Source organism: Drosophila busckii, chromosome 3R (assembly GCF_011750605.1).
Source record: "Drosophila busckii strain San Diego stock center, stock number 13000-0081.31 chromosome 3R, ASM1175060v1, whole genome shotgun sequence".
Taxonomy (NCBI): Eukaryota; Metazoa; Arthropoda; class Insecta; order Diptera; family Drosophilidae; genus Drosophila; species Drosophila busckii.
The window spans coordinates 11616722-11634320 of NC_046607.1; the positions used below are offsets into that span (position 1 = coordinate 11616722).

The 17599-nt window shown below is 35.9% G+C and overlaps 5 protein-coding genes across 7 annotated transcripts in view; 2 read left to right on the forward strand and 3 right to left on the reverse strand.

The window, feature by feature from the left end:
* Positions 1-9536, reverse strand: part of LOC108603360 (histone-lysine N-methyltransferase, H3 lysine-79 specific) — a 31192-nt gene extending 21656 nt beyond the window's left edge. For both annotated transcript variants that reach the window (XM_033294187.1, XM_033294188.1), the window contains exons 1-2: positions 9446-9536; positions 8539-8723 (exon numbers count right to left, since the gene is read on the reverse strand). The gene's annotated coding sequence lies outside the window, so the exon portion shown is untranslated. The remainder of the gene's footprint in view (positions 1-8538; positions 8724-9445) is intronic.
* Positions 9537-9945: 409 nt separating this feature from the next.
* Positions 9946-11428, forward strand: LOC108601927 (golgin subfamily A member 7). Its single transcript, XM_017989903.1, has 5 exons — positions 9946-9965; positions 10030-10191; positions 10315-10459; positions 10521-10673; positions 10731-11428. The coding sequence occupies exons 3-5, from the start codon at positions 10322-10324 to the stop codon at positions 10869-10871; spliced, it is 432 nt and encodes a 143-aa protein (XP_017845392.1). The 5' UTR covers positions 9946-9965; positions 10030-10191; positions 10315-10321; the 3' UTR covers positions 10872-11428.
* A 229-nt stretch (positions 11429-11657) lies between these two features.
* On the reverse strand, positions 11658-12460 carry LOC108601928 (protein PDF). The gene has a single exon (XM_017989904.1). It carries the CDS (start codon positions 12097-12099, stop codon positions 11800-11802), a length of 300 nt encoding a protein of 99 aa, XP_017845393.1. The 5' UTR covers positions 12100-12460; the 3' UTR covers positions 11658-11799.
* A 753-nt stretch (positions 12461-13213) lies between these two features.
* Positions 13214-13633, forward strand: LOC108601259 (integumentary mucin C.1-like). Its single transcript, XM_017989158.1, has one exon. The coding sequence runs from the start codon at positions 13214-13216 to the stop codon at positions 13631-13633; it is 420 nt and encodes a 139-aa protein (XP_017844647.1).
* A 1945-nt stretch (positions 13634-15578) lies between these two features.
* Positions 15579-17599, reverse strand: part of LOC108603839 (cGMP-specific 3',5'-cyclic phosphodiesterase) — a 37722-nt gene continuing 35701 nt past the window's right edge. For both annotated transcript variants that reach the window (XM_017992986.1, XM_017992985.1), the window contains exon 13: positions 15579-17553. In XM_017992986.1, the coding sequence (XP_017848475.1) occupies positions 16932-17553 (622 nt within the window). In that variant the 3' untranslated portion in view covers positions 15579-16931. The remainder of the gene's footprint in view (positions 17554-17599) is intronic.

Here is a 17599-nt window from a genome sequence, read left to right on the forward strand (position 1 = left end):
GGAGTTGTCTGCTACTCTCTCTCCTCGCTCTCTCGCTCTTAAAATAACGCAACCTGTCTGACAAACTTTGCCACTGTATGTGGCTTGTCTCTATTTTATTTTAATTTTTTATGTTTGTTTGGCTTTGAACTGTTCAAACAGCGAAAGAGAGAAAGAGCGAGGTTCGCAATTTAATTTAAAGACTCAGCTATTATTAATTTTTTTTTTCTTATTTGCGCAGCTCACTTTTGCATACATAAGTAGCTTAGTGTGTGTTGTAATCGTCACATACCGTTTACCGTTACAGTAATGCCGTTAAGCAAACAATAATACATACAAGCTGTTACTGCTACTTCACTCTCTTCCTCTTATTCAGTTCTAAGAAATTCTTTTTACACTTTTTATTTGCATACAGATTTCTTTTAATGTTTTGTTGTTGTTGTTGTTTTGTTGAACTTGATACCGCTTTATGAATCACACGCATTGTTGTTGCTATATACCGTTAAATGAGGGTCAAACGCAGTCTTAAAACATAAAGCAATAAAAGCAACATAAACAAATGTTGAAAATGTGTCATAAACATGCAAACCTCAGTTGACTCTGATAAATAAGAATTAATGTACATATTTATGCTAATTTTTCTGTATTATTGTTTGCCTCACTTTATAATTTAAACTCAATTCCTAATAGAAAAAACTCACTGGTTATTTAACCTAATGAATGTTTACCATAAAATTTGTATTTTAATTAAATTCTTGCTGCAATCAGGCTGTGTCAAACATCAACAAATTCCAGAGAATAAAATTAAAAGCAAATTATATTGCTTAGTGTTATATTTGTTGTTATCCGTGATTCATTGAACATTTAATGTATTTGTTTTTACTTTTCTATGCATCAAATTTCATTTGTATAAGCTAAAGATAGAATGAGCTTACATAACTTATTGGAAAACTAATCGCAATACTAGATTACAGTAATTTGTGGTTTGCCCCAGCTCTATTAACTATTATAAAGTGACCGGGATGTCTTTTCCCGCAATTGTTAATAAATAAATACTATTTGTTGCATGACTATTAAGCTAATTATATGTTTATCTATGTTGCATTTCCAATTACTCTAGTAGATTTTCTTTTATGCAAATTACCCTTTAATAGCAAGTTACATTATTTAAATGCTCAATTATCCGAAGGATACCTAACGCTCCATTTATTTTGCGCTGGTTAAAACTGACCTACAACATTTGCTGTCTCTCTCTCGCTCTGTTAACGTGCAACACTTACTGCTGCTACAACTAACGGAAATTATGCAACTCGTGCAACGTATAAATAAAAGGTAAACAGCGAAAACAAAAATACATTCTCTGCTAATTCATAAATAATGCAAAATAAGAGAGGAAGACGAATCAGTCGAGGAGACCAACAAGGCAATTGAACTTTTGTTGCAACTTTCTTAAGCAGCAAAAACAGCTGTTGCTGTTGCTGTTGCAACGTACAAGCAACAAAGAGTGTAACGAAAGAGACAAAGACACAGGTATCGCATTGTTGAGTGCAATAGCTTGTTTTATTATCGCATTAATTTTATGGCATAAATAAAAGTGCAAGGGAAATCCAAAGCCCATATAAATATTAAAGGGCAAATAGTAAAAGATATACACATATATACAAATACATTTATCTACTCTAGGTAGGGTAAACTTAGGGGTTTGTCGTTTATTAAATTCATGACGTTTAAGCACGCGACTCGTTCAGTTTATTACATATCTTCTTTCTTTTTGTAGTTTTGACACACCTCGAATTGTCATCAAATCGTAAACATATAAAAATACTAAGGCCACAAACTTAGACGACTTTTCTTAATATCGTTTAACGGTGTTAATATCACGCGCCAACAGATATGGGCGTGTAGTTTGTTGTTTTCTTTTTTTTATTATTTTCAATGCTATCAAGTTAACTCTGCTCTAAAATCTTAAATAAAATACATTTTTTATTTGAGCAAACAATTTGCATAGCTAAAAAATATTAATTTAGAGCATAAAATATACAAAACTAACATAAATAAATATAAGTAAGGTTAATCAGGATAGAATTCATTAACTTTTCACAAAGAACAGTCAGCAAAGCATGTTTTTTTTTTAAATATCGCTTTAATTTTATTATGTTTAATGTATTATTGTTATTTATTTTTATCACAGTGTTATTATTAAGCAGCGTTATTACTGCCAAAGCGAATTTATCTTCATAACACATAAATAACTAAGAATTAAACGTACTAAATGCTAAAAATCCACTGATGACCTCGCCCAACACAAATCAGAGAAAAAACGACGCACACAGAATGTTGCCCCCAACTAAAGTCTGTGTTGCAGTTTAAAGCGAAACGATTGGGTGGGTGGGTGCTGCTCCGGCAAATTGAAAGCTTAAATGCAGCAAAAACTGTTACTCATCAAGGATATATACACAGACATAGCAGTGTATGTATATATATCTGTATATAGGGGATGGATGATGAAACGAAAGTTCTGTGTGTTTGTCTGAAAATTTAAATGCTGCAAAATTTGTGTTTGGCAAGAGATTAAAGCACAACAAACCGAATACATATACACACGCAATGCTGGCAATCGCCGTTATGTAGTTGGGTGGGTGGGTGGTTATTTCAGTTTGGCATAAATGCCATAAATAACAGCGCAGCAGCCAGCAGAAACATAAAACACAACAGCAGATACATTATGTACTAACGACAGAGGCAGCCAAGCCGGCCGGAATATATAAATACACACACACACACACACGCAAGTTTGTATACATTTGTGTGTGTGTGTGTGTAGCCCACACAAATAGCCAAAGCTAAGCATAAAACAGTAGCGAGGAGAGCGCCATATTGGGTTCGGTGCCGGCTGCGCAGTAGCGTCGCTGCCGCCGCAACGTCAACAAAAAAGGCCAAAGAGCATGACGACGAGGACGAGAGCGAAAATCGATAAAATCAAGGGCAGACAATGTGTTGGGGCGGTAAAGGCAATGGCAAATGCTTGAAGATGCAGATGCCTAAGCAAGAGCGTGAGAAAGAGAATGAGAAAGAGAGAGAGCCACAAGCATTAAGCTTAGGCGCACGTGAGGCGGCCGCGCTGCTTCTTCTTCTTATCCCGCTTGCTTTATTTAATTTTGTTTTTTTTTGTTTTTTGATATTTTGTGCTTTTTGCCGCTGCCTGCGTCGTTTGTTTAGATGGTGGAGAACGAGAAAGACGACGACATCGCCGCTGAAAGCAGCAGCAACCCCCTTTGGGCAGCCGCATTGTGAAAGTTGCGCGCTCAAAGTATATATAAATATATATAAGTGTGTGTGTGTGTGTGTAAGGCAGTAAAATGTAATGGGGAAAAGGCAAAAAATAATCAAGCACCTACACACTGAACCTCCTTGGCATAGAAGCAGTGTTGAGCTGCCGCATAAGTTTAAAAAAAAGCTAAAATAAGCTAGCCATGAATGAAACTCGCAACTTTCCAGCCAAGCATATAGTATTTAATATTTTTATTTAATTTCATAATTCTGCTATATTTGTGTGCTTATTAAATATATTTTATTAAAATTACATTTATATTTAATTTTTGTATTCGCTAGTTTACAGGCTAGATCTAGCCTAAAATAAGCTAAGCTGGGCAACACTGCAGCAGAATGTGCACAAACTTTTTGGGCGGTGCCTGGGCAGATATTCTAACTGAAGCAAAGACTTTAATATGTAAGTATATACACTCACACTAACACACACACACATAGACACAGGCGCGTCTCAATTTTGGGCGCAGCTTATGCTGCTTCAAGTTGCCTTTTGTTGCTAGTCATGATTTTATTTTCGGCTTGACTGACTTGACTTGGAAGCTAGAGCGTGTTCAATTTTTTATATAAAGCACTAGCTCTCTGGGGGGTGGGGGTGGAAGTTATTGGGGCGCGTGCTGTAATTTAATGTGCACATGATAATAGAAATGGCGTCTGCATTTAAATTTCACAGCAAGGACGTAGCTGCAGTATAAACTAAAAGAAAATACCAATTGGGGCGTCGCCCTCTATATAAGTATAAATATCTATATCTATGTGTGTGTGTATTGATCCGTGTTAGGGTTGGCGCCTTTACAAATTTCGTTTACTTTTGCACTTTTCTTTCTTGATTGCTGGGCATAAAAAACTAATTCCTATTGTCAAATTTTATATGTATTTTGTACTCGCAGTGTGAGTTTGAAATTGCTGCTTTTGCTTTTTTCAGCTTAAAGTTGTTTAAAGGCAATATAAATTGGGTCGTTTGTGCATACAGTAAAATTTCGCTAGGACAGACACTTGCTGTTACATTAATTAAGTTGAATTTATGTAAAGCATTAATTATAAATTCCTAATAAAAACATAGTCTATGTCTATCTAGGGATTATTAATTGTGGAACAATTTGTTTAACTACTGTGTCAGTTATAAATTGATTAATTGTTCTACAAATAAATATTTACTTTTATGAAAGTAAAGCTTATTAGTTTACAATTAATGCTTATTTTATTGCTTTAATTATTTATAATTGTATTTTCAGCTCTCAGCCATTCAATTAAACTTTGTAAATCAATTAAGGCCACAAATAAAATAAATGGTGAAAAAGGGAGAAACTGCGATTTATCTTCATTTTCAATGAATGAAATTATTGATGTTTGCCAAGATACAGACTAGAGGCTGTCTGAGGCTGAAGTTTGGCAACGTTGCATGCAAGGCATGCCAAAAGTAAAAATTGAGAGCGCACACTATAGTTCCTAACCAAGCAGAGATACACACACACACACACACACGTATGTATATGTATGGGCTATGGGCTGGCACATCTTGTCTGCGCCCATGCCACCCACTGACCTGGCACGTTCCTCCCTACTGTACTAGGAGCTAGTCCCATTCTCCACCCACTTATCACAAAATGTTATCAAAATGTGCGTTGCCAGCTGTGGCTTCCAGGCAGAGGAATGAGGTCGCAGCAAAGCAGAAGCAGCAAAAAAAATGTTCAAAATGATGACAGCGAAGCTCAAATGCAGCAGCGTGAGTGTGTATGCGTGTGTGTGTGTGTGCGCGGAGAGAGAGCGAGAGTGTTAAGAGTGGGAGGCCAAAGACCGAGACGCCAAATGACTCTTTGTATGTGCAAGAAGAAGCAGAAAGCAAGCGGCGGTAGAAAGAGAAAGAGAGTGCAGTAGCGTAGGCAACTTTTAAAGCATAACAGTCGTTTGGGGCTTTGTGGGTGGCAATTGTTATTATTGTTGTTGTTGTTGTTTTCCGTTAAGCTCTGTTGTTCGTCTTAGCTTTACTGCTATGCTATGCTTAACTTGTTGTTGTTGCCGTATTTTGTTTTCGTCTACAAAAAAAGAATTACACACAATCCTATGGGCATGTGGAAAATTTGCGCATGTAGCACATACATAATATATGAAATATCCTTGTGTGTGTGTGTGTTTCTGTGTGTATGTGTACTCATAAAGCGCACGTGTGTTTGTGACAGACGCACAGTAAATTGACATCGATTTTCTGTAGTACTGTTGCCAAGTAAAAAGCATTTAAATTGCTCTAGGGCTTTTAATAGCAGAGAAAGAGAGAAAGAGCGAGGATATGGGGGAGAAGCATAGATATAGAGATAGCTCGCGTTAGTGCTGCATGTCTATAACCTTTTAGCATAAAATAACAGTCATATCAAAGTATCTCAAAGATAGTATCTTACAGCATAGTAAGTGGTATGCAAGCTATAGCTGTTTCTATATATATTAAATCGTTAAATTGTTCAACTTTAACGAACGTTAGTAATTAGGGCGGGAATATAGATTCTTATTAATGTATGACAATATAATATACAGAAAAGTTTTGGTATTTTGAGCAGTTCTGAACAGTGTGTCAAATTTTTAAAATATATACATTTTTAAATTTAATTTATTCCAAAAGGAATTTTATAAAAACGTGAACGATATTCATGCTAACAATGATTTATTGTTTATATAAATTAAGCAAAAAGCATTTCAAAATATTTCAATATCGTTTTCATAATAAAAACATTAAATTCCAATTAGACAAAATCAGTTTAAATGTCAATTCTTGTAACAGATACAAGCTACAATCTGAACAACAAAAACTTGGCAGCAATCTACATCTTAAGCTTGATTGACGTTTGCCGCGTCTCTATTTCATTTTGTTTTTTTTTGTTTTTGGCAGCTGTTGTCAGAACAAAACAAAAGTAATTTTGTATAGCTTGGAAAAATTAGGGCAACATTTGCAATTAAAGTTTCAAATTAGTTTGACAGGTGTGATATATCTGATATCACATCAAATCTGCTGTGTGAAAGTCTAAAATAGCACAAAAACATGAGATTTATGTTTAAGTAACTAAATAAACAACTAACTCGTTAAATCATTATAAGCAATACTGTAATCAAATCTTTTAATCTTATTATATAAACAATTTCTACTGATTTTATGTCTATTATTTACATACTTAGTGCAACTAGTATAGTATATGGCCTTAGCTTTAGTATAGAATTCCCACTCCACTTTCTCAGTCAGTAACTGCTTCTTCTTCTTTTCAAATGAATTTTCTAAGCAGACAACATAAAATTCATTATTTTCCTCTCTCTTTTCTTACTTTACACTCTTCTTTTTAGGTTGTAAAAAGTTTATCTTTTACAGAGGCGGCTGCTGCTTTGTTTGTATAATTGTTGTTGTTGTCTTTTGTGTTTCGTTGTTTAGCTTTAATTTATTTGTTTTTTAAAACGTGTTGTTGTTGTTGTTTTTGTGGCTGCCAACGAGGTTCATTCAACTGTCAAAATAAAAAGAAAACTAAAGAAACGAAATAAAAATAATAAAAACAGAACAAACATACATACAAAGTCACTCATGGATGCACATAGAACATTTTTTTTTATACGAAGCTGCAACAACATTGCTCACAATGACTTTTGTGCATCTTTGAGTTTCTGGCATTGCCATGAATTGGCTGCAATTGTTGTTCTCCCCTCCTTGTACTCAACGGCACCTCAAAACAAAAAAAAAAATGCATCTAAATTTAAGTTCAAATTCTAAGCAGTGTAGAATATTTTACAGGCAGACAACTAAAAGCATCCGCCTTTAAGTCTATGCCTCACCATCAAATTCGCTTTGCAATGCATTTTCCGAAAAAAGAAACATATGTAAGTTTATTCATTTTTCTTTGCCTTTGCTTCTGAGTTGTGTGCTCAGACCTCCAAAATGCGTTTCTAAAGGCTATAAACTATTTTTGTATACGATGCAATGTGCTAACAGCAACAAAATTCAGAGAGAGTGGAAGAAAATACAGCATTATTAAATTAGAATAACTATTTTAAGAGACTTTATTATAAATAAAATTGTATATAATTATTTTAGTTATTTTCCAGCATCAAAATAAGATTAAACATATGCACATATGTTTACATCGTATCTTTATGTATGCATAAAAAAAATTGAATGTAACTGAATCTGAAGCTCGCTGCTGTGTTGAAGTCTTGCAGCAAATGCAGCGAAGCGAACAGAGAAGCATCAAAACAGACAACAAACAATACATACACAGAAATAGCCGCAAGCACAAACACAACACACCCACACATACACACAAGCACAGAGAGCACATGAGCAAACATAGACAATAAGAAGTAGACAGCATGGAGAGCAAGCGAAGAGCAAGAGCTGAAGACAGCGAATGGAGCTCTGGCCCGTTGCTTGTATGTCTGTGTGTGTGTGTGTGTGTGTATCCAATGCTGCATCAGCAACAATAAAAAAAAAATAACACACACACAACAAATTATTTTTGTTTAGCTGCCACGTTTTTTTTACTTCTTGTATTTGGTTTCTTTTGCTTTTGCTTGTTGCCTTGCTTTTGCTTTGAAGTTTGCTTTGTGCGCATTTTTATGGATTTCTCTTTCGGCTTGAAATACATCAGTATTGTTTGCAAAAAGCAAAGCGACTGGCAGCAAAACGGAAAATGAAATATAAAAAAATAGCAATTGAACTGAATGGCACTTTTATTTAGATTTTTATCTTATTTTTGTAGCTTTTAAACTCTAAACCTATAACCGAGTGTGAGAGAGGGAATGCAAATAGAAGTTTCTTGCTAATAAATTGCAAATTGTATATTTTCATTGGCAGCCGAACGGCGGTCAAAAGCAACGGACATAAATGGCCAATTGGCACGCATGCACATGTTTATGTGTGTGTGTGTGTGTGTTTAGAGCAAGTCTAACTAGTTTCCATAATTGGCTGACAGTCCAAGAGTTCATGTTGCGGCATTTAATTGGCATTAGAATATTTTCTCTTTAAGCGCTTTAATCACGACCTCGCGCGCATTATCAACAGCTGCTCTTTTCTCTCTCGCTCTTTTATCACACAAGTCACACAAAAAAAAAATTTGAGCGCAATTCATTTCCGTTTCGCTCTCTCACTGCGATCGTATCGCAATGCATAGAGCAAAGATTAACCGCTAGCCGTTATCTACTATTTTACAGCGCCATTAAAATTAAAGTAAAAGCAAAAGAAAAAGAGAGCTTAGTACTTACATTATAAGCACCGCCTGCTTGCTTTACTCGTTGCTTCGATGCTGTACACTCTCAAACTTTGATAAAAGTCTTTATTGCTTATTCCATTTGCTAAATCATGCTGTTGTTGTTTACAAGGAAGACATAAGCGCGTTGCTTCTTGTTTCATGCATTTTACCGTTAACTAATATACTTTGCACTTTGCTCTGTAAGAAATATAAAATTTTGTTGTTGAAACACACAGCTGCATACATATGCATGCATATATAAACACGGCAACACTTTTACACAAACACACAGACGGCTTTTGCGGCAACAGCGCTTTTTTCATTTGCTTTTGCTTTTCTCATTTATTAAACAACAAATGATGCAGAGCCTCCACACTGCTCTTTCGCTTCACAATTTCAAACTTCTATTTCAATTTGCTTTAAGTTTACACACACACACACACCACACGCGCACACACTCAAACACATATATTTTTTATATGTATGTGTATATATTTCGAACATTTTACATTTTCTTTAAGCCATTTTCGTCGTCACATTTACAGCAAAAGCAATTTAGTTGCCTTGCTTCTCTTTCTTACTCAACACAACACGCTGGGCGCACTGATTTTCCGACTCGCTCTAGCGCGCGTGAGCTGCATACAAAGCACTCACGTAATTGAACTTATGTATTTTGATCATATAAACACGCTATATAAATACATACCACTGCACACAGTATAACTATTACTTTTTTTTTTGCACATTTTAGAATAAATATTTTATTGTATAATTAAGTATATTTATTTTTCTTCAGACAGCAAATTCACCACGCGCGCTTCACAAATTCACATTAGCTCACTTCGTAAATTAAGAATAAAATAACAAAAATTGTTTTTAATTGTTGCTAGCCCCTTTGGGGTATATATATTATTTATTACCGTATTGCTTCTTTCGGATTTCAATATGCTTAAATGTTATTTATTCATTCCGCTCTTATGCGTAGAAACCGTACCGACATCTACCTTCTTCGACGGCAAAACAACAACAAAAGAGAAAAACGGCTTATCCGCGAATATGAATTTTTATCCGAACTAGGGATGAAAAAATTAATCGAGCATCGATTCAAATATCAAATCACGTTTATAGTCTAGCCTTCAAAAGTTTATGTACCAAAGTGATCACATACAAATTATATTTTATTTAAAGTTACTAACAATCAATAACCCCAGGCACTGAATTAGAAATATACATTAATGTTTTTGCGAATAATCGAAATGAGTACCCCTAATGGTGAATACTGTCATCCACGCTGTACAGAAAATAAATATTTCGTTGAGCACACTGTCATCCACACTGTGATTGCAACTGAACAAAAAAAACTAGCAAAAGTAAATTTATAGCAAAGAAGCTAGTTAAAAGTGAACAGAAATTAAAAATTGAATTTTAAAAGTTTATAAGGTATGAAGAGATTGCAAAATTGCATTAAGTACGCTGTTAATATGTGAAATTCTTTCAATTTCAGCAATTTGTGTGTCCACAAAAGTCTCTATGTTGTAATCAGTGCTGCCAACTTTTTATCCAGATAAACATATCTAGCTGGAAATAGCCAAAAGCCAGGATTATAATTGAGGAAGGACTTCCCCTTAATTTAATTGCAATAGGCAAAACCTAATCAAATTTAAAAGTAAGTGTCAGTAGGCTATGAATATTATGATATTGCTTATGTTATTGTCAACATGATAGCGTTTAGCCAAATCTATAGAGCACTGCAAGATGCCTTCCTTAATGCAGTTTCAAATAATTTCAGAAGAAACATGTCACAGGGCGGAGGCACACCAGCAGCTGGCCAACCAACCATATTGCAAGGCGGCAAGGTGTTCATACAGCGTGATTATAGTGACGGCACCTCCGTTAAGTTTCACACAAGGCTACCCGCAGAATTGGAAGGCATGGTATGTACATATATAGTGAAAATAACTTTAGCACAGTTGACTGACGTTTTTTGCTACGTAGATTGAACGTCATGTGTTTGAGGCCACCATCAATAGGCTTAATGAGTTTTATGCCGAGGCAGAGGAGGGCTCCTGTGGCACGTACTGCGAAGGCTGCATAGGCTGTATAACGGCTTATTTGATATACATGTGTTCCGAGACGCACTACGAAAAGGTAAGTAAAACAGTTAACGTGTTAACAAACATATTCATATTGTACTTGCCTTTGTAGACGTTGCGAAAAATTTCCAAATTCGTGGCTTCCCAAAACGAACGCATTTACAATCCCAAGGGACTGCAGCTTATCGATCCAACATTTCGCGGCTTGCGCGTCATAGAGATTACCATATTTGATCGTCCAGGGAGAACGTGACTTTCACTTTCGCATTCCGCAAATGAGTTTTTTATGTGAAACGACAGCGATATGAACTTAATAATGCTTCGAAACGATATATCAGCTGCAATTCAAAGCCATTGAGTATGCCAGTCATCGACGGCTTAAGGATTCCATTCGAAGCTTGTGCGCTGACGCATCCAGTGGGGCAAATGAATTAGTCATAGGGCACTGTAACACTGTTACAGTTGCAGTCATAAGTATATTTATAACATTAGTGCGTTAGTTAGTGCGAGTATTTATGTCTACGCGTTGATAGTTGCCTAGCTCTAAGTTGAAAGCAAACTGAAACTGCATTTTAAGCTAACAAAATATATATAATATTAACAAAAACATGCATACATAGCTTGCAAATACATTTTCAAATTATAACTAACATTTTTGTACAACCGATTGCCAAATGGTTTACTGTTTTGAGCTTGTCTTGATGATAAGAATAAAGTTGCATCGTTACAGATTTAAATATAAAGACTTTGATGTATGATATGAGGATGATATGATATTCAAGGTTTGTTTTCCATAAGCATAACAAAAGTTTACAATAGTTAGTACAATTCGTATTTGTATTTGCCAAATATTAACAAACTTAATATCCAATAGCCAAATATTGAAACATAAATAAATTAAATGCGCTATAATTCCAACTGTGAAATGGTTAAAACTTTAAATCGTTCTTAAGAACCCTTTTTTTTTATTTAGAATGTACTCGTATGCATACAAATATACAAACTTAACATTTAACAGAAATGCAATTAAAACAAGTTAACTAAGGTTTGAAACACAATTTCTTTCTTTCTTTTTTTTTGGCTTTTTTTATGCTGCACGTCTACTTAAATTTTACATGTACTTGGACATAAGTCGTCTTTGTTCTCTGGGCCATATAACTGAATTCCATTGCATCGTTCTACTACTTGCCAGCTTCGTTCATATTCTTGGGCAGACTAAGCAGCGAGTTTATCAGCTCCGAGTTGCGTTTGGGCAAACGCATGGGCAAAGGCATCGACAGCGAGTTGAGCATTTGGTAGGGATACTTGCAAAGCGAAGCGGGCACGGGTATGGGCGCATAGCGTGCCGCATTGTTGAGCCAATCCATTAAATCCCGATTGAAGTCCTTCTCCATGTAGCGCTCCTCATCCGCCAGCAGCGTTGAGATGTGCATACTGCTCAGCATTAGAAGCAGAGCTAACCTTAGTAAATTGCGATCCATTCTGTTTCGTTCAGCACAGCAGCAGTTACAACTTGCGTTTGGGCATCCAGCAGGATATGCACCGCTTTTTATAGTGCCCTCATCCAGCGGTTAGTTAACCACTTGCTTAGGTAAATCACAGCAGGAGATTTCATGCGCATTGGGCTTGTCAGTTTCAGTTTCAGTTTCAGAGCAAATATGCCAGACGCAGACAAATAAGCACAGCTCCGGAGTCCGTAGTCGCCTCTTCGTCAATATTTGATTATGCAGCGTTTTATGTGCGTCGTCGGGCATAGTCATGCACAAACATCCTACACAATGTCATTCCCAATATGTTTGCTCAACAGCGAGATCTTAAATTAGAACTGGCGACATGTGTTTCGTTACAGAATCCCAGATTAATGTCAGAACAAACGTCATTAAATTCAAGGGCCGAAAATTGATTTAAATATTTGCATTGTGCATCATTAATGTTGGCTAACTGCTTCAGTATTAGATTATAATGTTTAATAGTATGCTTGATTACGTATACGCATAGTGTACTTCAGCGCCTAATAAAGCAAAGAAATTCTGAATTTAAAATAATAGTATTTTTTGTTGTTGTGTAGTGAATTTTTGCATTTTGCAATTCTGCGAATTTCAGAGATTAATAAAACTTTAGAAGGCAAACAGAATTATAAATCTAATAAGTTGAATAAACACCTCCTCGCGCTTAAGCTTAAACATCTGAGCAAACATCTTAAACAAGACACATGTATAATCCAGAACATTGACTTTAGTCTTGCTACTTATTCATCTGCTAGATAGTTAGTTAACTAAACTACAAAGCTACTTAGTTTTAAAATTGAATTGCTTTGAACTATAGCAAAGTATTTAAAAAAAGGCTTTAGCATTAGTAGTAATAATAATATTAATGTTAGCATATTAATTATACAAACAAATTGATTCTTCTTGCAGTGAAATATCACAATTGTGTTTTTGGCAAGCTTTAGAACTCAACTATAAATTAAACAAAAGTTGTTTTTTGCCAACATCTGTGCAAATTTTATAAACTAAATAAGAACAATTGGCTATAAAAGCCAAAGATTGTGCTACACTCTTGATAGTTATACTTTTTAACCATAAGCGATTAGCAATGAAAATAGCAACTTTAGTCTTGGTGTTTGGTGTCCTGCTGACTTGCCTGATAAGGAGCAACAATGCAATTGCTTGCGGTGGACTTATTATTTGGTTCTGCACAGATTGCGATTTGCCAAGTAATGCGAATGATTTTGATTGCACGACAACAACATCTACAACAACCTCGACAACTACAACTACAACTACTACAACAACAACACCTACGACAACAACTACAACTACTACGACACCAGCTACAACAACAACAACCACTACACCTGCTCCTGTTATCATAATACGCCGCAGACGCGTACACGGAAAACGCGTAGTTCAAAGGCGTGTGGAATCCGGCCCATTGCAAATAATCCGCACATCAAGTAATAATCAGTTTCAACGTAGAAATAATGGCGGCAATGCACGTTTAATCTACGGCTAAAAGTAAAATTTGAAATTGAAGCGACTCCATAATAAATGATTATAATATACAATGACTTTGCTTCAATTATTTACTAGCAGCTTGTTGACTCTAACTATCGCAAGTATTTAGATATATTCAATGAGCGGAAATTATATTAATTTTCACATCTGCTTGCTAAGTTTATGACGTTTATTTTTGCTGAGTGTAAATATTTTAATAATTAAGCATTAAACAGCAAACTCTGCTTCAAGCTGAATAAAAGTGAGTTCATTTTTTTTTTGAATTATCGAGATAAATAAACAAAACGCCGAAAACATAAACTGCATAAAAGAATTTTTGAATACATATGTAAATAAACATATTTGTTAAGCAACTGTGCAAATTATTTGCTTGAGTTGCAAATCTTGCGCATGGCTATAAAAGCCAAGTCTGTTGCCAAAATTTCTAGTAAAGTGCGTACTAACCGAACGCATTGCAATGAGAGCTTCCACATTTTTTTTGCTGCTTGGCATCTTGGCCTCTTGCCTAGTAAGGAACAGTGATGCAGTTGCCTGCACAGACATCGTAACGCCCGATTGCACGGATTGCACTCTGTTCGACTTGCGCTTTCATCCTGATTGTAGAACAACTACTACAACCACTACAACTACAACTACAACAACAATACCTACAACAACCACAACAACTACAACAACACCTGCTCCTGTTATCATAATACGCCGTAGACGCGTACACGGAAGACGCGTAACTCAAAGGCGTGTGAATTCAATGCCGGTGCAAGTATTTCGTACCTCAAGTAATAATAATCAGTTTCAACGTAGAAATTTTGGCGGCAATGCACGCATATCCTTCGTTTAAAAACTTGCAATTGAAGCTACCGAATAAAAAATGATTATAAACTACAAATACTTTGCTTAAATTATTTACTAGCAGCTTGTTGATTCTATTATTGCAAGTAGAATTGTTTTTAGCTAATAATAAACGCAAATTATATTAATTTGCAGCTCAGCTTAGAACGACTTTTTTTCTCAGAGTGTAGTATATTTTAATAATTAAGAAGTATACAGCAAATTCTGTTTCAAGCAAATTTGTTAATTTTTTGGAATTTCCGCGTTAAATAAATAGAAGGCCATAAAACAAAATTGCATAAACGAATTTTGAAGAAAACATATATAAACATATTTGATTAACAGCTGTGCAAATTATTTGCATGGATTGCAAATCTTAAGTCTACACTTGTGTTGGCTATAAAACCCAAGTCTGTTGCCAAATTTCTATTCAAGTGCTTATAAGCCAACGCATTGCAATGAGAGCTGCGACGTTGTGTTTGCTGCTTGGCATCTTGGTCGCTGGTTTGGTAAGCATCAGTGATGCACAGGATTGCAATGATCCTGATAACGCGAATCTTCCTGATTGCACAACAACTACAACAAGTACTACAACAACCAGAACTACTACAAGACCAACAACTACAACAACAGCGACGACAACAACAACAACCACAACAGCTGCTCCTATTATAATACGTCGCAGGCGAGTCCACAGTAGACGCGTAATCCAAAGGCGTGTGGATTCAATGCCGGTGCAAGTAATTCGTACATCACGTAATAATCTGTTTCAACGTAGAAATAATGGCGGCAATGCACGCATATCCTTTGGTTAAAAGCTACACCTATAATTAATGCAATTAAATTTTTAAATTAATTGCTAAAAGTTTGTTTACTAATTAGCGCAAGTAGAATTGAAAGTTCCTATTTAATTCGAGCTGGCAATAAAAAACTTTCATGGAATTTTGCAATGCTGTGATTTATTTTTGATTCAATTGCATTATCTTAAACATACACATATTAAGTTTAAAATTGTTCAAAAACACAGTTAGGAATCTACAAACAAACGAATTTGGAAATTTACAAATTGCGAATAACAATCAAAACAATTTTAATATAATTCAAAGTTAATTTTGCTAGAATTGGGTGTAAGAATTGATTGGAAATGAAATAACTTTCTCGATCAAATCGCCATAAAATTGTCTGGATTTTGATTGCTCATGTGTGTGTGTGTGTGCGTTATAAATTATATTGAAGTTAGTTTAAATTAGTTAATTAAACAACTACAGTTACAATTACAATTTTAATTGTTGCACATACACATTGATGATTGCAATAGGCTACAGTAAATACTAGTTTTGCTTAATACACATACAGTAAAGTAAGTTTCTTTGCTTAACATTCAGAGTTTAGTTTTAGTTTGCTTTTGGTTTTATTCGAAAAAGTTGACGCATAGCTTACTAGTTTAACTATAGTTAAACGGTGTCGGCATAAGTGCTAGTTAGATTCAAAAATTGACAAAATTGACACCAGACAATTTATATATATATATATATATATGTGTGCTATAGTTAATCAACTTGTGTGTGCTGGTACTTATTACGTCTATGAGAATAACTTTAAGCTATGCCATAAAATATCATATAATATTGCTATAGTTTTGGTTTATTCACAATTTTTTTCGCTGCTCTACATACATTTACATATACATCAAGTGCTACAAACTTTATAAATAAATATTTAGTTCAGTTAGTTTAGCATTTTGCAGTTGGGTGAGTACAACACGTGTGTGGTTTGAGTTTATCACATGCAGGACTAGTTGAGTGTTGAGTTGAGTTGCAACAAACTCGCAAGCAATTACAGTTATGAATAAATGTTGCATAGCCTCTCATATTGTATTTAAGCTTACACGTATGTATATAGTAAACTGTATATATTATTTAACTATAGCTGGTATTTTATACGTTTGACTAGCACATTGTAATTTGTTTTGGTTTTGAAAACACTACTTAAGCATTTTATAATATACGTTTATATTTTGTTGCAAGTGCGAGTACCAAACACTTAGAAGCTTAGTTTCAAAAGACAAAGAGAGAGAGAGAGGGAGAGAGCGTAAGAGAGAGAAGGAGTACATACCAAAAGGTCGCTTGCTCGTAGGCTTTGACCCTAAGGACCTTAAATAGATCACATGATTTGACATTCACTTAGTTATAATATTGCAATTCATTGTTTGTATGTGTGTGTGTGTGTGGGTTTAATAGCAACAAAAGTATTGTTTATCATATATATCGTATTTATACTCGTTTCGCATGTTTAGTTGTTTTCTACATTCGACTGGCGTCCGTTGCTTTGCACACTGCCCAGTCAAAGTTAGCAAAAAATAGAGAACCGTCCAATTAGAATTCAGTCTGCCCCCCTCCGCTTTTGTCAGCATCCAGGCTGCCCGCAGCATTGGAGGAGGTCACTAAACTCTAATTGGAGGGCTTTCGTCATAACAGCGAGCACAGCTTGGAGCGCTTCTTGGTTTTGTCCACCACAGTGCCAGCGGATGAGGTGGAGGAGGATGCGGACATGCGTCCCACGCTGCCAGACTGCGGCTGTGACGGACTCGTCGGACTCTTGTCGTCCATATCCTCACTCACATGCGACTCGAGCAGCTTTAGCGACGTCTTTGGCTTGGAGCCATCCATGCTGTTATACAGCGTCTTGGAGAGTTTCGAGCGCACCACCTTGCCCAAGGCGCCGGTCTTCTTAATGCTCAAACGTGAGCCGCTGCTGCGTTGATGCTCCGGCGTATGCTCATGCTCGCCACCAGCAGCAGCACCGCCTTGATTGCAATTGAGCGTGGTGACAGTAAACTCAATGTCCTTAATCTCCTCATCGGCACAGCCGGCAAACTCCTCCACAGGCTTGTCAATGGTATCATGATCAATCCAGGTCAGCCCCATTTCCACCTTCTCCGCCAGGTCCTGCCAGTTGCGTCGATTCTCCAGCGTGCCCTCGTACAGCGGAGTAATCCAGGGAAAAGTATCGCAGAGCACGCGATACAGCGGCAAGCAGATGACATCAATGAAGCCCACCTGCATCTTGGGCAGCTCATCCTTGCGCTCCCTATTTTAAATAAAATAAGTTATAGATTTTCACTTATAAAACTGGC